The sequence below is a fragment of the Cyanistes caeruleus genome, chromosome 17 (assembly GCF_971803275.1).
Source record: "Cyanistes caeruleus chromosome 17, bCyaCae1.hap1.1, whole genome shotgun sequence".
Classification (NCBI taxonomy): domain Eukaryota; kingdom Metazoa; phylum Chordata; class Aves; order Passeriformes; family Paridae; genus Cyanistes; species Cyanistes caeruleus.
The window spans coordinates 6962030-6983535 of NC_141717.1; the positions used below are offsets into that span (position 1 = coordinate 6962030).

General features: G+C 39.9%; 2 protein-coding genes across 7 annotated transcripts in view; one reads left to right on the forward strand and one right to left on the reverse strand.

Annotated features, from left to right (window-relative positions):
* Positions 1-54: 54 nt before the first annotated feature.
* PLA2G10 (phospholipase A2 group X) overlaps positions 55-21506 on the forward strand; it is a 28795-nt gene continuing 7343 nt past the window's right edge. The window contains exons 1-8 of one of the 5 annotated variants that reach the window (XM_086853703.1): positions 55-1091; positions 1195-1426; positions 1713-1808; positions 1976-2135; positions 2507-2571; positions 8787-8914; positions 15930-16277; positions 19097-19491. In XM_086853703.1, coding sequence (XP_086709829.1) covers positions 19440-19491 — 52 coding nt within the window. In that variant the 5' untranslated portion in view covers positions 55-1091; positions 1195-1426; positions 1713-1808; ... (3 more) ...; positions 15930-16277; positions 19097-19439. The remainder of the gene's footprint in view (positions 1092-1194; positions 1427-1712; positions 1809-1975; positions 2136-2506; positions 2572-8786; positions 8915-15929; positions 16278-19096; positions 19492-21506) is intronic. The other 4 variants (XM_086853704.1, XM_086853701.1, XM_086853705.1 and 1 more) reach the window with 4 other exon arrangements.
* The window catches only part of BFAR (bifunctional apoptosis regulator), a 31702-nt gene continuing 17572 nt past the window's right edge, over positions 7377-21506 (reverse strand). Inside the window, exons 8-9 of one of the 2 annotated variants that reach the window (XR_015277182.1) lie at positions 12311-12543; positions 7377-7645 (exon numbers count right to left, since the gene is read on the reverse strand). Coding sequence is in view for 1 of the 2 variants with exons in the window: in XM_086853699.1 (XP_086709825.1) it covers positions 12519-12543 (25 nt within the window). In the remaining variant the exon portion in view is untranslated. Of the gene's footprint in view, positions 7646-10741; positions 12544-21506 lie in introns of those variants that run through there. The other variant, XM_086853699.1, reaches the window with a different exon arrangement.

A 21506-nucleotide genomic window follows, 5' to 3' on the forward strand; every position in this document is an offset into this window, starting at 1 on the left:
TTCTGATTGGGGGCGGCTGGGAAGCTCTTAGCTGCTGATTGGTTGACTGCCTGTGGCCCCGCCCCCGCGCACCGTTCCCTTCAGCGGGCCGCAGCCCGCCCCGACCGGTCCATGGCCTTGTGTGGATGGTGCTGTGTGGGCGCTTGTACAGACACCGGTACAACCGAGCCCGGGGTCGCCACCACCCGGAGTCGCGGCTCTGGGCAGCGGAATGCTGCAGCCCTTTAAGGCTCCGGTTGGTTCTCCCGGAAGCCGCCTGACGAGAGCGGCTCCCGGGATTTCTTCCGCCCAGTTACGTCACTCCTGGCCGCGGGGGCGCTGCGCGTGCGCCTGGAGTCGTGCGCGCTTCCCGCTGCCCTGAGGGTGGTGAGGTGGTGGGGCCGCGCTTCGCCGAGGGGAGCGGGTGTGAGCTCCATAGCTTGGTGTCACCTGGGATTTGTGGTGTCGGAACGCACACAATAAAAATGCCTTTACCTGATAAAAGCCCCTGAGTGCGCACGAGGCCCAAGGGGCGCTGTGCTGTCGTTCCTTTAAGCGATGGCGGCGGTCAGTCTGACTAGCGGCAGGTCAGGCGGGGACGCCTTCCCTGGGCCGGGCAGGTGGAACACACGCCCTGCCCACGGAGCGGCCGGATTGGAGCTCTTTTCAGTGCTCTTAAATGAGAGGAATTGGGTTTTCCCCGTCGGACTGGACATAATTGCGTTCTGGTAGTATAATGAACATGGTGAAGGGTCTGGAGGGGAAGCCGTTTGTGGAGTACCTTTTGTGTTACTACTTCATTGTACCTCATGCCTTTTGTGGTATGAGGTCACTTGGGTTGCTCAGCCTGGAGGAGATTGAAGTCAGACACTGTGGTCTTGGAACTTCCTCATGAGGGCCAGTAGAGGGGCAGACACTGATCTCTGCTCCGGTGACTAGTGATGGGACTTGGGAATGGCTGAAGTTGTGTCAGGAGACATCTGGGTTGGATATAAGGAAAAGATTCTTCCCCAGAGGGTGGTTGGGCACTGAAGAGGCTCCCCAAGGAAGTGATCACAACACTAAGCTTGACAGAGCTCAAGGAATCTTTGGACACAGCTTTCAGGCACATGGTGAGATTTGTGGGACTGTCCTGTGTAGTACTAGGAGCTGGACTCAGTCATTGTGGGTCCTTTACAACTAAGGATTTTCTAATTCTGTTTCCGTTTTTTTCAGCAACATTAGTGATGGCAATATCAGTATTGCAGTTGACCAGTCTTGCACAGATGCCCCCACTAATACTGTGGTAACTGATGTGATCCTTATGGGAGGACTGCATAAAGAAATCTTTAGAAGTTCTAACCATTATAGTATGAGGATTTAACTACTACTAATCAAGACAGGAAGGAATGCATCCAATTAGTAGTTTATCAGGTGAAGTTCTGCTGATGGAAAGTTCCTTGACCTGGTGAGGCCTAAAACATTAATTATTAATAAATTAATGTATTAAACATTGTTCCAGTCGAATTACCTTAGAGAGGCTGTGTCTAAATTGTTGAAGCTTTGCGTTGAGGCTTTCCCCATCTCCAAAGAGTGAATTGCCTCCTGCTGATCTCAGCTCTCTTATTCTTGAGACTAAGTGCGACAATTCAATCACAGAAGTCAGATATTAAATAGTCAGTGTTTAAGTGTATAGTATGGCATTTAACGGATCCCTAAGAGTCATGGTGAAATTGGACTTTTGCTTACTGCAGGATCTAAAGGGACATGAGAGAAACAGAAAAAAAGATCATGCATAGAACAACAGTTACACCCATGGATCATGAACCATGAAATAGACCATAAAAATGGTAAGAAAGCTTATCCAAATTACAATTGTTTGAACACAAAGCCCCCTAAGAAAGCAAGCACTATGATCATTCTCATACAGAACAAACCACTGCTGAGGTAAAACCTTTTGGCTGGTAGTAATACAGTGAAAATACTAATCTTAGCTGTTAATCCTTTTGATTTATAGGTATTACATAAATCATGCTGCTGATTTTTCCAAGCCTGCTGTTAGGATTTGTTGCATACTGTTCACCTGGAGAGAATGGCCTGTTGGGAATTCCTGACTATTTTTGGGAATACTTCAGATGTAATACGGACTGCAAATGTGAGCTTGAAAGTCACATCAGGTAAAGTTAAATTACTAAAATGTCTATATAAGTATGCTGCCTTTCAAATTGTTAGAAGACAAAATAAATTTTGGGTTAGAGTTAGGAGGTTATTGAACAAGTTCCTGACTTTGAAAGTTACATTCCTATAAAATGTAGAATAAATTTATTAAACAAAGCAAGCAAAGGGACTTCTTTTTAACTCTAAACAAACTTTTGTAGAGGAGACAAAACCAGTCTGACTTTTTATAATTCAAGTATTATAAAGTAAATTGTTTTGGAACCCATATTTATTATGTGCTTACTGATCAAGAGGATTACATGGGTGTGAATGATAGTTCCAGATGAGTGGAAGACAACTAAGTTTTTCCAGTGTATTCTTTAATCTGCAGCATCTGAAGTCCTTATCATGCAGCACTTTCTGACATGAGGATTACAGTTCGCTGGAACTTCTGATGTAAGTTATTTATGTGTGGAGATAATTCAAGGAATGTACTCCCTTCAAAACACTATTGATTTTGCTGTTTCAATTTGAATAAAGTTCATGATCTTTCCCAGGCGCAGAATTACATAATAAACATATGGATGGTGGCATTACTCTCTTTCTTCAAACAATGGTTATGGAATATATGGTTATTTCAGCTCTGCATGTGTCATGGGAAGGAAAAAATCTCCTTGAATAATTAAACCAGCAAATTTCCATTTTTTTTTCTTTAAACATCTATAAAAAGAGTCAGTTGTGATCAGACATGAATTTATGCTATAGCTGCTACCCAAGGAAATACTCCACAACAAAGAATTTATACAGTCTATAAAATTTCACCAAGATGGAGCTTTATATAAAACAAAGAGTGTGAAAAGGAAAACCCCTTTGGTGAAATCATACTTGGGAGTATTGACCTGAATTAATAAACTGAGATACTTAAACCATATTAGGACTTTATGGGAAGAGAAATCTGCAAAATTAAACTGAACTAAATTAGAGCATGAACAATTCCCTTCCAAAGGTGGCTTAGCCAAAATGCTGCTGTTTAGTCAAAGTAATCATGTGTAAATTAAATATAGTCTAGTGTAATACATTCTAAAAGTCAATTTGCTGCCACCACTTGACACAGCTCTTTTGCTTAGGATGCCCAGAGGTAAGTGAGCATTTCTCTGGCCAGAACAGGAAGATCTATGGTACATTCTTGTAGTTTGCCAGCATATGGAAGAGGACTCTTGCTAAAGGTATTGCCAGTATTAGATTTTATTTCTGCTTTTTGGTTGGCAGTGATGGATTCTTAGTATGTCTGTCATAAAAAATTGATTATTGCATGCCAGTTATGCTTTTTTTGGTATTTTATTTTTTCTCTCATGTGCATACCATGCTTTTGAAAACCCTGACCCACTGCATCACTGAAACAGCAACAGCTTTTCCTTTTTAAATGCTAATGAAATTTTACATTGTAATTTCCAGCAGTTACCAGTCAAATTATGGGTTTGAGCCATGAAAATAGGATGACTTTTACTTTAGCAGAAACTACATCAGTCTGCATAGTTTTTTTAATCCATGCAAGACAAAATATCCTATAGCAGACGACACTTACTTACCTGTGTATGAATGAAGAGGCTGGGGTGGTTTTTTTCTTACTTTTTTGCTTCTTCTTTCTTAAACATCTGTATATTATAACTTGGTTACCCTTAGACTTGAGCTAAACAGTGTATCAGTATCTTCCAGCTACACAAATGGGATGTTACAGAGCTGTGTTTGTGACTTGTCAGTCTAACAACCATTGAGGTTCAGTTGCTTTTTGCATACCATTCATGCCCTGGCAGAGACGTGATTTCTGCTATCGCTGGGACATTGACCGTGGTGGAGGGGGAGCAGAGTATTTGACAACAGCTACAATGCAGGTTAAACTATAACTTTTGTGGTATGAGCCTGAGGTTACCGATGACCTTTTAGTTTCCTTGGGAAACTATTTGACATTTTTAAAATTAAATTTTCTTGCATGTTAAAATTTTGTTGGAATTGTTGGAAGGCAGTGAAACACCTGTAGGTTTTTTACAACAGATAATATCTTGGATTGATTTCAATATCTCTGTTGTAATCCGAGGCAAAAATTAACTCCCCGTAAGCAGCCACTCCTCCGTACCGCCTCGCCATGGATTATCTCACTGGGCCCAAGGGGAATTTCGCTGCCACGGGCCAGCAGGGGGGGCGAGTCCCTCCCGGGGTGTGTCTGACCCGGCCCACGACAGGTGAGGAGCAACCATTCCTCTGTGTTGGAAGGTGCAATGTTAAAAAGCATTGCTTGAATTTTTTTTTAAAAAATATAATAAGTCAAGCCGTTTCAGTGCAGTGTTTGAGCACACAGAAAGCAGACATACTAAGAAGGGCTAAGCTGGAATGTGAATGCCAGCCACCATCAGGAGCTTTAGCTTCAGGCCTCAGGATAGCCTCAGAGGAGAGTCATGAGTAAAATATGTTGCATTGTAACAAAGTCATGGATGACTGCTCTAATGAGGATGTGAGCAGCAAAAACACAGCTATTTTTCAAATGGGTGACTGGTTAGAGATCTTCTGTTAGCCAAAAATAAAACAAAAAGGGTGTGAGGTATTGCCAGTCTCTGTGTTTAACCTTCTCTAAAGGGTTATAATGGGCCGGTGGGAGATGGATCCAGGTTTTTTTTTCCCCCAGCTAAATTTATTCCCGGAGGTATCTTAAGTTATTCAAACTTCTCAGTATGTTTGGCAATAAATCAAACTGTACCATCTCACTTTAGCAGGGGGGAGGATAAGAGACAGAATCATTTGGCTGTGGGTGGTGTTGCAGCATAGACTGTCTCCTGATGGTGACACACACACTTAGACAGGAAGAGTGGCAAAACTGAAGCCATTCCTGAAAATGTCTCTACAGCAAATACCCAAACCCTTCTCTTCTAGAACACTGTTCTAATAATACAGTAGTTAATATTTTACTAATTGCAATCAAGGTGCCTAGCTAAGATAGCTTTCCTAAGCATTAGTTGTCCAAAGTATGTAAAAATTTGCAAATAAAGCTTTTTGCTGGACTACAAAATTCAAGATTCATTTGCAGATCCACAAACACACAAAACTTTGAAAATGTGGTTTAAAAATCAAATGGAAGATTCTGTATTATTTCAAACAAGGAATAGTAAAGAGTAAATAAATTTGAGAGGCTGATTCAAATAAAAGTTCTGTTCTGCAGGCTCTTAGTAGATAAAATTCAGTTTTCCACCTTACGAGCCTTGATGCTGCATACTCTTTAAGATCTGTAAATCTTGTAAGGTGCTTTTTTATTTGCTTAAGAGAGTCATACCTTTGAAAAATTACTTACAATTGGAGAAGTGTAACTGTGTAGACAAAAAGGCTGTATTTCAATAGGAATCATATATACATTGCTTCAATTCTTGATTTAACAACAACTTATTTATCCTAGCTGATTTTAAGTAATGAGCAGTCAGGAGTTCAGATCTATGGGCAGTTCTTACTTCATGTCTAGTGAGATAAGGACCCTTTCTGAAAGTGCAGGATAAGCACATAATTAAGTTTTTAGTTTGTCAACTCTTCTTTCAGAGACATTTCTCATTTTGTTCATATTATGCTAGTCTTTCAGTTTCTCTAAAAAAAAAAAAAGCTAGAACTTTTCCTACCTTTAAAAAGATTTCTTTTTTCCCTTGATATTTATTATAGTTATGAATGATTAAATGTAGCAATCTATGTCCTATGCTATTTGATTGTTTTATTCTATTCTATTTTCTCAGAAGTGCTTTCTTATTTGTCTGTAATAAACAGGCTTTGGAGATTAAGGTGAGGAAAATTACACCTATTTTCTGACCTGTTTGCTAATACAATATTTACATCACTGTTGTAACTAGCTAACCCATTATCATGAGCTTCAGCTGTTTACATCACGTCTCAGTTTTATCATTTGCTTTTCTGTAACTGTGGCTGCACTGTCTAATTTAGCAATATAAGGTGTGTCTGATTACATCCTTTGGAAGATAGAGACTGTCACTTCATCTACTGCTAGCATGAAACTCAGGAAGTGTTTTATTTAATGCATAATGCTCATTGTATCTGTACTTTAGAGCTATGTTTCAGTTACCTTCAATATCTTGATTTTTCACCTGACCTTGTCCATATTGCTTTGCTTTCTATTTAGAGGTCAACTACAACAGGTCTTTAATGTTAGAGAACTCTGCTATAACTGGAAAGATGGAATAGGGATAAAGTGAATTGATCTCTTTTCTGTCACAGGTTATACATGAGGTTTAAATCTGCCCATAAGGAAGATGGGGGAGGGGGAAACAATGGTTTGTTGTCTAATCCAGTTAAAGAATGGTGCTTTGCCAAGTAACACAGCAGAACTGAGGAATACCTCTCTCAACAGGGAGTTTCCTGCCAGAATAAACCATCCTTTGTTTTTTAGCTTTTCCAAGATCTCGAAGATCTCAATCTCTTGGTAATGTCAAAGGCAAATTAGAGTGCCTTTTAGGAGCATTTATTTAGTACAAGCTGTCCAAGAGACAGCAGAGAGGAAGGTGCTGCTGGCTTTGCACATGCTCATGCCTGTGTGCAAGCAGACTCGTCCAAATGAAGCCCTTTCATAAAGCAAATGTTGTGTAGCTGTCAAATGCTCAGCCTCAATGCACATTTCAGGGGTTAACTTTGGAATAGATTTAGTCTGAACACACGTATTGAATATCATGGTTGGAGCACACCTTCCTGTCTTATTCCCCAAAGGACTCCCATGCTCTGAGACAGCTCTATCAAATGAACCGAAGCACAGTGCATAGGGACAATCAGTTTGGTTCAGTTTTGAGCCACAATGAAATGCTAAGTCACACACTTGGTGAGTTAGATTGCTCTGAGCAGGAATGATGGCTCTGAAGCAAGTTTTGCAGGAGACTGCTAGAGGTTGCTTACAATCCTCTTGAAGCTGGCAATCAGATTATCCTTTTCGTAGGTGAGCTAAGTAGGTTAAACATCTTCAAAGCCTCTAAACTGTTTCTCTCATATCCTGAAAGCTATTAACACATCAGCACTGAGTCTGCTTCTCTCTAGTCTTAGGTCAAAGGGGCTAAATCTTACACCACTCTGCCTTGCTTAACCATATCCTTGTGGCTAAAACAGAAATTCCCCAATGATCATATTGGCTCTTACGAATTCTCAACTCTCTCCATGTACTACGGAGGAAGCTCAGGCCCTCTATAGACAATGCCACCGTGATGCACAGTTATAAACCAATACCCTAATTCCTGCAAACAGGATAACCATTTATTCATCAGCTTATCTTAACTGTCGTACTGATTCCAAAAGGTCAAGGAGTCATCCAAAACCCAGGTTTATGAGCACAAGTAAAAATGGCAAGGTATCTTCAAGCTGTCTGAGTATAAAAATGTAATTCTAAAATTAAATTCTTTATCTTCACCTCTGACACTTTGCAAGCAATTGGAGTTTCAAGTCCCCAGCAGTAATGTTTGCTTTTCTTTTTCTATCATTCTGCTTCATGTTGCAGAAAATACTGAAAAAAAAATTTAATAATGTCTCCTGAAATGTAGTGAAACAAAAGCTATGTTACAAAAATAACATTTTTATCATTTTTATATATACACTGATTAATTCTGAATTTAAGTAAAACTTTAATAAGTAGTGGCCAGACTTGACTAGGGTCTTTCAAAGAAAATACCTCTGCAGAAACACAAGGAGAATGAAATTAGCTGACGCTTTCAGTGTACTTCTGGTTTTATATTGCTGAGCATCAAACTGAGAAGAGCTTTTTTTGTTTTCTTTACAATCACTACCAAAATACAGGATTTAAGATAAATTTTCTTCAGAGGCCAGGGGAGAAAACAGCCTTCCCAGCCTCCTAAAACACTCACACTTTTCCAGGTAAATTTTCTTGGTAGAATTCACCTTTCATTTCTTCCTGGCAATCTTCATTTCAATTCTTGACTTTTCTTGGGCAAGTAGTGTTTTAAAATATAAAAAGGGTAAAAAGCTTTTGCTTTTTTTTTTTTTTTTTTTGGTCAAACTAGAAGGATTAGCATTTTAAAGAAGTCATACAAGTGGAGCAAGAAAGCATGAGAATTCTTTGATTGCATCCCTAAATCTTCCTGTGCTAGTGGAGTGTGTCCCTGCCTGTGTCAGAAGGGGTTGAAACAAGATAATTTTTAAGGTTCCTTCCAACCCAAACCAATCCATGACCCTATGAATGCTACCATAGATACCCTAGGAAAGTATTTTCCATAAAGAACTGTGCATTGCATCCCTCTCCTACATTCAAACCAATATGACCCTAAAATTATAAAATCTCAGGCTAAAATTGGTTTGCCATATAAGCAACACAATGCTTGGAAATTAGTGATTTCTCAGAGAATTATGCTGAAGAAATTAATGTATCTAAAAATAAGGTTAGCACATTTTCTTCTTCCTTGAAAGAGTCAGTATTCCCTAGTAAGCACACCGTTCAAGACTTTTGGGAAGCAAGTATGAACTACTGTTTTAGCTCTGCCTAATTTAGTAGTGCTGACATAACTGCAGCTGTCAGCTGGATTGGATGCATCCCAATGTATACAGATTACTCCTACAAACAGGCAATGTCAGAAGTGATGAGAGTTCCATGACAGTGGACTAACAGACTAACACATATCCTTGGCTTTAAGGAGTTCTAATTCTGAGGTATGGAAGAGAATCCAGAAGAACACGCAGTTTACAGTAGCCATTACAAATAATGGCACTGATGGAGCAGCAAGACCTTTAACACAGTCTTAGTCCACACAGCTATTGCAAGGTAGGACATAGATACATGAGGTAATGTTTTTAGGAAACAATTGCAATTGCAACAGAATTGCACTGCCATTAAGGTTGAAGTTGCTACAACAGGCAGTCCTGCTGTTTCTCATACTTCACTCTAATTACTTTTTATATTTTTCACTTTTTACATTCTTTTAAAATCTGTTTTATAAGTCCATTTTTCAGTTTCTAACACCATAGGCTTTCACAAAATTCAAGTTTGTGTGCTGTAAGACTCAAAACAAACCTTGGATGGTTGAGGTTTTTACTTGAATTCTGCTCTCTCAAATGCGGTATCCCACCCATTGGCTGCATACAAAAGAAGGTTTATAATTGACAGGAGGACTAACATTCTTCCAAACCTCAGTCTGGAGCATGTAAAATTATACTAAAGCATTGTTAGAAGCCATTTTAAAAGGAAATGTTGCCTGCCTTCTGAGGCTTTTCTATATTCGTATCGTCTGGGCATGTCAGCCTTTCTTTAAAACCACAGCATTGTTATTCTTGGTCAATAAGCAGTACTAGCAGACTTCAGCACAGAAAATGACAAGCAGCTGGGCTCTTCAGATTTGTAGCTTACCACTGACTTTGTAGAGAGCTTCATTTATCCTGAGTCTCACTACTTAAATTTGTAAAATGGGACTTAGACAGCTGTGATTATTTATTTACTTAAAAATATATATATTTTCTTCTGTAAACTGCTGAATCTCAGACATTAGATAATTTTATACATTTTTGTTACCTTTTAGGTATGTACTAGTTTTACTGAGGTCAGAACCTGACTTGTAACAAATGCCATTTATACTTTATTTTTATTTTCTGAAGACTAAACCTTCTCTGACACTTGGTTGAAACATTTTAGTATTGAACTTACCACCATTCCTTCCTTTTCTGAAAGGTCCAAATTATTGCTTATAACAAATATTTCAATTAATAGCCCACCATTTTTTCTAAGGGGAAAAAGCTGTGCTTATTAAATTTTGGTTTTACTATAAAAATATGACATACTCCAAATGTCTGCAGTCCCATTCTACAGTAAGTCAAGCAGTTTTAAACCAATTCTTCCCTAATTAGGTTGTCCTGTCTCTACTTCTGATGCCTACTCCATTCAGCATTTTTCCAGACATAGGCCCCTTACAAGATGCTCTTCTGATAACAGAACAGGAAATTCTTTATCTTCTAATGTTGTGTGACTCCAAATTTAATTATATGCTTTAAACAGGTAGAAAATATGCCTTGCTCAAAGAGAAATTACTTGGGCTGGTACAAGAAATTTCAGGGCCTATGGCATACAAGTTAGATCAGATGATCTGACCTTCAGCTCCTTGAACAAATGAGAAGTGACTTAAGAAGCCAAAGATAAAAAGATGATGGGCAAAGGCCAGAACAAAGTGATGAAACACAAAATTCAAAGACCAAAAATTTGAAAGCAGCAGCACAGCAGTAAGTAGTAACACTTGTTTTGAGGTCAGTCCTTCTCCAAGGGACTGTGATACTCAGTGTTCTCACATAGATTTCTAAGTCCAGTATTTCAAGTAAAATTAGGACTGCTGCAGCTCCTCCTCTTCCTTTAACTTGCTGTCATAATGATCATAAAAGGACCCACCTAATTCCAGTCCTTCCAGTTGTGCAGTAATCAGCTAACTATGCAGATTACAGAAAACTGAGGGGGGGGATGCAATATATGTGCTATGGTAGAAAATGTTTCTCTCCTTATGTGAAAGAAGTGATCATATAGGGCTTGTGTTATTTAAATCTTAAGATGCATTCCCTCTCCTAGGAACAGGAATGAAGACATTACAGAGAATGAACTACTTTACATTGCTTTATATTTGAATTCTACTTTATTGTATAAATATGCAAAACACGTTTGCACGCATCCATAGACAAACTATGTGTTGCTTCAACAAAAATAAATAAAAGAAAAAGCCCAGCTGATGGGAAAAAAAGGGATTTTTGGCAGCATCTTTGCACACAATTATCCGTGAATGTCCATGCATTTGGAAGAGTGATGTGCAGTGTTGGCCATTGGGTTTTTGATAAAAACTATACAGGTATTTTTTTTGTGGCTGTCAGAAAGAACCAATTTAAACAAAAACACAATCAAGTATTTTACAGAATAAAAATTAGGCCTGCTTATGTAATTAAGTTGACCCTCCATTCTAAATAAGACTTCAACACAAGTGAAGATTATCTGTCCCAGGCAAATCCTTCCTACGGATTACATGGTGCATAAACTAATAAGGGTTTATCTTCTTTCTGAGAGGGGAGATAACTAGAGGAACATTAAAACGTTAATGTGGCATTAAAGAATTGCAAACAGAATTAGGAAATTAGGTGGTTGTGAGTCTCACAGCAATATCAAATCACCATTAAGTTTCAATATGCAGATTCTATGTGCAGACACACAGAATTCAGAGTACTCTGTGTATGCAGAACTGTTTTGCTCTGTGAAGTAAAAATGCCAAGTACGCATAAGCTGTTTATTTTAAAAGGTAATCTGAATATGGTCAGCGTAAAATTTTGCATGCACCATATTCTATTTTTGGGGTATCATAGTCACAAAAAGAAGCTAGACAAAATTTTTATCATTCAGCATAATTTAGATGAAGATACTTTGGTAAAGTAACTGAGACATCATTAAAATGTGCTGGTTTACACCCTAAAAAGCTAAAAATATATTTAGTATCTACCATCTGAAAGACTTCCATGAAGACTGTAATATGTCTATTTGGGAAAATATCTATTTATTTAAAAGGCTAATCAGTGAAAGCTATAACCTAGACTTGAAACTAGGAAGCTACCAAAGAAGGAGTCAGAGAAATGAACTGCCTTGCTTTGTTCCCAGTCACTTTTTTGACTACTGGCTTGAGATCACCATTGACTGGATGCTACATATATGTATTGTAGGATAAGCCTTCTGAAGAATCTAAATCCATTTAATAAGATTCACATCTCTAACAGCTGAAGATAAAACTATTAATTTTAAAGCTTTACTGGGACTGGTTCCTCACTTGTTTCCTTAGGTCTTTGTGGCAACGATTCTACAAGTCTTCTGTTCATAAGTGTCCTGAATATGTCTTCTTTTGTCCATAACTGATCTTTTTAAAGGAAATACAAAGTCTATAGAATTATAAAATGTTTCTGAGTTTTAGGAAAATTGTAACTGGAAAGGAAAATTAGTAATTGATACTCCAAAGAAGCATAAGCTTAACTCTTTATAATTATAGGTTCTATAAATTATTCTAATTTGTTTATATTGTATAGTACCCATGGCATTTATTGCCTTCCGATGCAGTGGAAAATAGGTCTATATAAAAAACATAATATGTTTGACATAGTTGTTGGTCTATAATATGTTGGTCCAGATTTGAGAATGTGTTTAAATTCTTACCTTCTACTGAGTCCCCATTTCTCACTGAAAATCAAACAGCTGCTGGTACCTAAAGAACACTTTTTTGAACATCAGCCTTCCTGCTGTGTGCTGTCACCCGGTGTCACATGCTCTCAGCAAATTACTCTTGTATCTTTTGGCTGATTTGAAGTATCTGGTTTATTTCAGGTATAGAAAATCATGATGTTAGTGCTGACAGTTCTCTGGTTCAATTGCTTCTCATCCCAACCACTCTGCAAAAGCAAAGAATAAAAGTAGGAGATGATCCCACAGAGACTTGGAGATAAGAGATTCAGAACCTACTTGACAAGTGACACATACTCTGTTCTTCAGCACTATTTAGCACCTTTTTGATCTTACATGTCTTAAGATACAAGTTTTCCTATACTCACTTTTTTCCTACTCCTAAATTCTCTAGCTAATCCCTGTGTTCCCTACCCCTTGGTACTTCCAGGGATTTTTTGACCCTCAACAATAAATTCAGTAACTTCCCAGTTCCCAAAGCAGTCTGGATGATGTTTAAAGACCAAGGGTTTTTAATAAGAGGGCTCTTGTGCAGATTAGCCTGGAACAATAAAGGGCTACATTCTAGCCAGCTTTCCTTTGATGGACACATTACTTAGGGATTTTATCCTGATGGGTTCAGTTGCTATAAAACTGCACAGCTGAGGGAGTACAAGAAAGACAGGTCCTGACCAGACCAATACAGTGTTCACTGTTGACAGGGTGAAGAATTAAACTAAGAGATGAACAAATAAACAGTTAACAAAAAATTTTCATTTTATTTCCAAGCAGTTTAAAACATTTAGAGACAATGAAAAGCCAGTAGACATGGTAGAAGTTACACATAACTGTGAATTTCTTCTCTTTTAAATGAAATGTAGTCTGCGGTCTCTCTAAATCCATGTCCTGTCTCCACCCTGGATACGGCATTCAATTCTGCAGCCTCCCCCCAGTCTCAGTAAAAATAGAACTGGAAGATTCAGAAATGGTTGACAAGGACAGAGGCATAGAAATGGGATTTCATAACTGAATTAAAATGGTAGGAAAGTATGAAAAGGGCACTGCTTCTGTTTGTGACAAAGCTGTCTAGATAATAAAAGCAGGCAAAATCTCAAGTCTGTTTGAATTCAGTACAGATGATTTCCTCAGTGCATTTGCATCTCTTACTTGGTGATATATTGAAAAAATTATTATCAATTAATTTGTTACTGCAGAACAGGCCTATTGCCTTCCCTGCCTACAGGCCATGGTTTCATAAAAACCTTTAGGCAAAAGGAAGTGATACTGGAGTCTCTTTCCATGGCAGGGTGGAACTGCTAATTTGAAGGTGTCTCCTATCACATCACAGTATCAGAATCATGTAGGTGGCGAGGGACTTCTGCAGGTTTTGTAGTCCAGCTTTCTCCTCATGGCAGGTTCCATTAAAGCAAGTTGGTTTTAGTTGTGTTCAATTGAGTTATGTATATCTTGAAGGATGGACCTGCCATAGCCTTTCAGGGCAAATTGTTTCCATATTTGATTCTTAAAAAAAAATAAATAATTGTTTCCTATATTGAATTGCTGTAGGTTGTACTCATTGCTTCTTGAGCCCCTCTGGGACAAATGTAGCTGTATCTCTTTTACACCCTTCCATTACAAAGTGCTTCACAGCATGATGATCTCCACTCACCATCTTAAAACCTGGGCAAATCTAGCTCTTTCATCTTGTAGGTCATGAAGTGCAACTGCCTGAGCAGTTTGGTAGCCTTGATTTAGTGTTTCAATGGCTTTCTTAAAATGAGACACAGAGCTCCAGATGTGGTGTCACAAGTGTCAGATGGAGGGAAAGAATCAGTTCTCTCCAAACACACCAGTGGTACTCAGCCCAGTTTGCAGCTGGGCACATTAGCTCCAAGAGGCCGTGGTTGACTCACATTCAGCTTGTCCACCACAACCCTCAGCTCCTTTTCTACAAAGCTGTTTTCTATCCAGTCAGTTCCCAGTCTGTCCCACTTGGGGGGTTATGACAATCCAGTTGCAGGGCTTCACATTTGCCTTTGCTGAACATCATGAGGTCCCCAAGAGCTAATTTTTCCAGTCTGACTAGGTATGTCTGAGTAGCAGCCCTGCCTTTTAGTGTATCAGCCACTCCCCCCAATTTGGTATCACCCACAAATGTGCTGAGAGGTCACTCTATCCCATCATCCTGGTCATTACATCAGCCATTTCAAGAATCCATGTTGATATAACCTATATAAAGAATACAAGTCAAATATTCTTCCAGAGATATGCTGGAGACTTCAAATTTTGCTTTAGAAACACACACACATTGCATTGCCAAGTCTCTTTTTTTCTCAAGATATAAAATAAGAAGTAGCCCTGAATTCCACAAGAAGCAAGTCGCGAGTCTTTTTTTGGATGCAAATGCCGAATGTAGAATTTGACTTAGTGCAAATCTTCTGAAAGGCAGAGATGACTGTCAGAACCTAAGAGCTAAGCAAGCTGGAAATTATTTATAGAGTCCTTCCCCAGCATCTCCAGTGTGTGCCTTTGCTCAAGACAGGCTATGTATTTCAATGCCATAAAAATGGACAGAACTGCATCGGTAAATACGTGGTACTCTGGGGAAGTTCTTGCAGTCTTGTTACTTGCCTGGGTGGTGGTATGGACAGAATGGACTCTGTGCCAGCAGCTCATGTACTAAAGGAGCAGAGGGGAGAATGAGGATCAGGAAAAAAACAGAACTAGAAGGATGGGAGAAGAAAACTGTAGGAGTAATTCAGCTCCTCTGCAGACATTATTGCAGTTTCAAGAACATTTCTATAATAACCTTTCCAGCACAAAACTGTTACGGGCAGTGACACACTACTACATGGTGTTTTTGCAGCATGAACAGAGTAACATTGCTGCCAAAGGGCATGGAAAGGACAACAGTACAGACACAATCCCCAAAATTCTCTTGGGGCATATTGTGCTACTCAGAGACTTAGTATTACCAGAGACATTACAAGTTATGACACAGGCTGGTGTAGTTTTAAAGCTGGATTTTGTTGTGTATGCTAGAACTGTATCTGAGATAATACATGTACATATAAAATGGCTTAGCAGAATGTTTTCTAATCTTCCACATGGAGCTTGTCACTCTAAACTTGTGTTTATAACTCCTGTACAATTTGGGACAACATCTCCTACAACATTAGCTGAAGAAAACATTGATAAACAGGAAGCATTGGTTTTGAAAAGGAACTGAGAGAAGATGGAAGGACATGAAAGTGAGGAAACCCAGCCAAAGCTCCAAAAATGGGAACAAAGGCACTGAATATTTCCAAACAAATACTCAGATAATTATGGCTGTTTGGTTTGGTATTTTTATGAAGACAAAAATTATAAAAAAGTTACATACTATGTGGACATTTAGTGTCTGAAGGAACACACACTTGTAAAGAATACATTCCAGGCAGAATCTCTGTCCCAATCCAATGTTTAAGAAGACATGGGGTAACTCGGAGACATTTACCAAGTATAGCAACAAGTAAATGCAGTCATTTGACTTAACTGCTGGGAAGCAACTCTTCAGTTCTAATTATTCTGATACCCTCACAGTAAGGCATGTGCTTCTTTCCTTATTTTCCTCCAGGAGACAGTGTCACAGAAGAACCTAATCTGGGACTTAACCTGGGATGCAAAACATCAAATTCCTGCAGCTCTGCTACAGCCATCATAAAGCACCTTAAGCAAATCATCCTGCCTCCATTCCCATCTCTAACAATGGGAAAATAATTTCTTTCACCATTCTTTATTAGTTCATTAATTCAGTGGGACAGTGAGTATGTCCTATGGCTTAAATGCCACATGCTTAATGCTGTAGGCATATTTTAGCACTTTGCTTAGACACCTACAGACCCTAGTACTTCTGTACTCAGCAGCAGCAACACTACATTGGTTCACAACAACTAAATGCAGAGTATATATAAATTTGACTAAGGTAGGTGCTATGCTTTTTCATTTCTCAAGAAAAATAACTGTTCTCATGAAATAAAAAAAAATAACGGAACTATTATTACTACAAAAATGCAGTTTTTCAGCTGTTAAGTCAGCAGGAAATCTACTGTTACACTTTTTGTAAGATCACTCCCTTCACCTGATCACAGGGTAGTGGATAACTTGCACTTACATTAACTATATTTTAAGCCATTCTAGCACTTTCCATAAACATTTTACCATTTTGGGTTATTATATTCTGTTGTTTTCCTGCATGTAGATAATCCTGGACCCTGAGAAATGAGGCTTCTAGAACTCATTTAACAAGTTTACTAATAGCAGTGTTATGCTGTGAGAATGTTCCTCAGTACAGCCATGTGTCTCAATTATATTAATCTATTTCTCAGACTTAAAAACAATTAAAGTAATCATAAGGCACATGCAGCCTTGTTTGAGAAAGTGTATTTGAAAATCAAATGCTTCTCCCCACCCCTGCATAGCTCCAGTTGACAGTCAAAAATAATTCATCAGTAAGAGGGAAAATGCTATTTGTCACATATGACTTAGGCCAGTTTCCAAGTGCTTCAAATAGAAGAAAAGAAACACTACAAAAAGAAATATGACAGGTCTACACTGCCACATAAGTTTTTAATTAAGAAATTTAAAGGGAACTAAATCTAATTTTAAAAAACATTATTCTGTCATTGTAATCCATATGAACTCCCAGTCTGTTACTAGTATATTTTCTTAGCCATGTGCCTGACAATTAACTGGACAATCTAGCTCTGCCTCAATAAACGTATTTCCTTCTATCAGATTTCCTCCCCTCTCACCAATTTCACTGGATGCTCTCCTTTGAACTTTTACTATACTCATAGGACACAGAACTCATGACTTGCATTCCTTACTTCATCACTATATACAGTTTCTGTCCCTACACGTCTTTGTGTACTTTCTGATTGAAGCAGCTGTAGTCTGATTTCAGTCTCATTTGATTTTTCAGTGGTTATAAGGTTATACTTTCTTCAGAGAAAAATATATCAGCTGCACTAACACATTGCATCAGTCACCCTCCTGAAGAACAACATGAAATGTAATTCACCTTGCTCCCTTGGATACTGTTTTTCATTGTCATATGCAATGGTATGCTGGATGGGATAGTGTTCAACTGGAAGTTTCATTAAGCAGCTCTTGGACACCATTAAAGTGTTCTAATAGGTGTGACTTATTGAGCGGAAGAGTCGGTAAACAAATGAAGTATAAGTGACAGTACGAGACCAGAGTAACAGTAATTAGCGATGTGACTCCATGAGTAATAGGAAAATTGCCCTGACCCAGTTGATGGCAATAGCAATGAAATCTTAAAAAAAAAATTTAAAAAAATTTCCCCAAATGGGTTTTCTACCAACACTTACAAGAGTCATGAGCAACCTTTCTGATTGCCACACAACCCATTTCACTCATATTCCACTCCAGCTGTGTTAGGACACAGTGGCAGGTGTGCTCCCCATGTTGTCCAGAGCCAGGCGCAGGGGTGGAAGAAGGACGGGCTGGCAGCACTGTCCCAGCACCTGCAGCTGCTTGGTACAGATCTGCCAGGCATCGGGGCTTCACAGGCAGCCTCCAGCAACCTTCCGTTCTCTGCAGAGCACCAGCACTTGGGTGGGAACCCTGCTTACTTCAGCTGTGTGGAGTTCACACTGTCACCCTCTGCCTTGCCAGGAGCCATGCACAGTCCTGGCTGAGCTGCCACACCTTGCCTGGTGTTCTGCACGCGGTTGCACAAAGGCCTACCAGGTGTACAATGGTTTATCGATATCCTGCCTCCGATCAATGTTCCACATTTATCCCACGCTACCCTCACCTCAGTGCCAACACAAACATTTCAGAGAACCTAGATTAATGAGAGCATAACAAAAACAAATCTGATCTGTCTGTGCATGCTTTTTGTCTCTTGGAATCACATCACATATGATTTTCCACCTCTCCTGAATAAAGAGGAATGTTATAAAACAGAAATCAGAGCATTTTAATGCAAAAATAGAATTATCCCTCAGTATGTGCATGAAAAAACGATTTTATTTCTTTGATGAAAATACCATTCACAAAAAACCCCCACCAAGCTACCAGCTGCTCTCCAATAGATGACATGACCAAGAAAAATTTCCTGGTAAGTGCCATAAATAAAACTAGTTTTATTTCTCTTTTCATATCCTAGCAGTGTAGGCCTCAATGGGATCCTATGGGGGTAATATCCTGGAATATAATAATGCCAAAAAAAAAATAGAAATAGTATGTACACTACAAGACAAAACACATGCACACAAAATCAATACTCTGAATTTCAGGGCTCCTGATTGCTCAAACAACTGACAGGAAATTCACTGGTTTCAGTGCAATTGTAAAATGTCTGAAGAAATACTTGGAAAGTATGAACAGAGAAAAAATCACATAAAAACAAGTGGTATTGTCTGTGTGTGGAGAGAGGCAATGAAACTGACTGTAATAAGATACCTAGTAATATGTTTTACAAAATAATACAAGGTTTGGAAAGGGAACGGAAAAATATGCAAATATAATACAATGTACAAAAAATACTCACTTTGAGAGTCTATTTTGTTTGAGGTACAATTAAAAAGTTTTTATCAACCTACAAATATTCGTAACCAGTTTATGAGTTGGTTGTTCTTTAGTCATCCAAGGAAAGGAGTAATCAGTAGATGAAGTCTGGCTGATGCAGACTCCAGATACAGCACGTCTTCAGCACTGGTTATAATTAACCACTAGACTAACTTACAACACAGTTCCTGCTTTCCTCTTCAGATCTAGATAAAATTACTGCTGTAATTCAAAAAGAAAATATAGCTACCAGAGCAGAAAGGTGTGGAGGAGCGGAGAGGCGGCCCCATCCCAAGACCTGCGGGGTGTGACTCCTTGTGCCTGCACCGCGCTCCGCTGCCCGAGTGACAGGTCCCAGCTCTCGCCGGCTCTTCCAGCGGCAGCTCCTCCCTTCTGGCCAGATGGACAGCACAGCTTGGACTTGGGCTCCGGCTCCGGGGGACCCGGCTCGGGGCAGAAAGCAGCCTGTTATAGCCGGGACGCCTCCGCTGCGGCTCACACGTACGCGCTCCGCTGCCGGGACCCGCACCCCCGCCCGCCGCTGCCCATGGCACCGCTGTCCCCGCTACTGCTGCTGCTGCTGCTGCTGCCGGTGGCCGGTGAGTAGAGCAGAGCCCCGGGCCGGGGCTCGGCATCCACACGGTTCTTCCCGGCAGGGAAGCCGCCTCGTCCAGCGGCGCCTCCGCGGGCTCGGACCCGGAGGGATGGGGCTTGGCAGCATCGGGGGGCAGGTGGGAAGAGGGGTAGAGAAAGGAGTCTTAGGAGACACAGTGACGGGAAGTGCCTGTCTTCCCACGCCGGAGAACAGTCCCTGTGACAGGTGGCCAGCGCTCGGGCACAGCTGGGTGGGACTCGCCCACGGGAAGCCCCGATTGCCGCTGCCAGCGGCGGCCGGAGCTGCCCTGCCAGCCGGGGACTGCCCACGGGAGCGGGGCTGGAGGGGCGCACATTACTTCTGTAAAGTTCGTCAGTAATGTGCAACTCTGCTAACCAAGAACTTTTCCGTGCTTCAAATCAGTTTGCAGATTGCACGTTCAATAACAATATTTCTATAAGGCCAGTAGCTTTACTCCCACTCTTCTCCGGGTACTGGAGTGAGTTATCGCAGAGCTCTTGAGTTACTAAGCAGTTCAGAAGCAGGAATTAATTGGTAGAACTGAGACTGCCTACAAAACCCTAACTGGGTTATTCTGAAAAATGAATCAGTTCATGAATGAGTTATAATGTGAGAATATAATTAAAGGACCCCTGCCTCACACCTTTGCACAGCCAATTACTCACTTTGCAAATATTTAATTATTTTTTTTTGTCCCCTACATCCTATTTATTAATCAGTGTTAAAGACCGGTTGTAACAATTCACAGTCCATTTCCTCGTAGGTTTTCTGATGTATTCATCAGTACAGTATCCGATTGTACTCATTTCTCTGAAACTATATTATCATCTCTCTTTTTCAGATAAGTGGGTGGGCTGACACAAAAACACATCCTCTGACTTAAGGTTCCCTTGGGGACATGGTGGAACCCAATTTTACCTACAACCTATTCTATGTAGAATTATGTGGAACTTCAACTGCTCAAAGCCTGGCTCTCACTGAATGCTGTGGCAGCTTGGTACTCCAACCCCAGGATATTCAGCAAGCTGAGAGGCTACTATTTGTAACCATCAATAGGCATTGTTTTAAAGTGATTAAATTAACCTCATTCTGAACCTTTGTGACTGCTGTAAGGATAAAATCCTTAAGTAAAAGGTTCTCTTGCATTTTTTTATTATTCATTTCTACACAGCTTGCAAATTCACCACCACACCAAATCTTGCAAATAGCAGGATCCTAAGAAAAGAGCCTCAGTTCATTCCTAGAACAGATTCTGGGCACAGAATGGAGCAGGGTCTGGGGGGAGGCAGTCGTGTGATTAAAGCCCATAAGGTAAGGTGCTTGCATAATGGGGCCAATTAGGGCCCCACCAAGCTCCCTGCCCCAGTTCTACTTCGTGACCTCAGATTGCCCCTATGATTCCTTCTGCATTTTGATCATCCTCCAGACTTTATCCTTTTCATGGCACAAACCTCAGCAAGAACATTAAGGAAAGCAATGAAATCACTGCTTCTGCCAGCTTTGAGTGCTCATTACAGGGAGCCTGTCTGCGCTCTGATAGCTGAGTCAGGCACTTCAGTCACTCACTCCGTGGGCAGTGAGGAGCACGGGAAATGCAATTCACCTGTTTCCCAATTGGTCCAAAGTATCAAAAAGGGCAAATTTAACCTTTTAAAGAATTTACATGTGACCAGAATTTTTGGAGATAGCATGTAAGTCATCTGGGCAATAAAATGAGGTGAAAATGGCCATTCCTGATGGCTTATGAAGCAAGTAGTAAAAATCTAAGCAAAATCTAAGGTTTCTATAAGGCATACAGTTCTTTTTTTCTATGCCTTATAAAGCAATTGATTTAAAATAAATACAATCTGGCTCACTCCCTTTTTCTCCACCTACAAGGTGCATGCACACGATCTACATGACAAAATCCAAAAATCTGACTAGATATTGAGGGACAACACTGCTCTCTCAGGAATGCATAATCAAACTCTCAGTCACAAAGTCTTCATAAAAACAAAA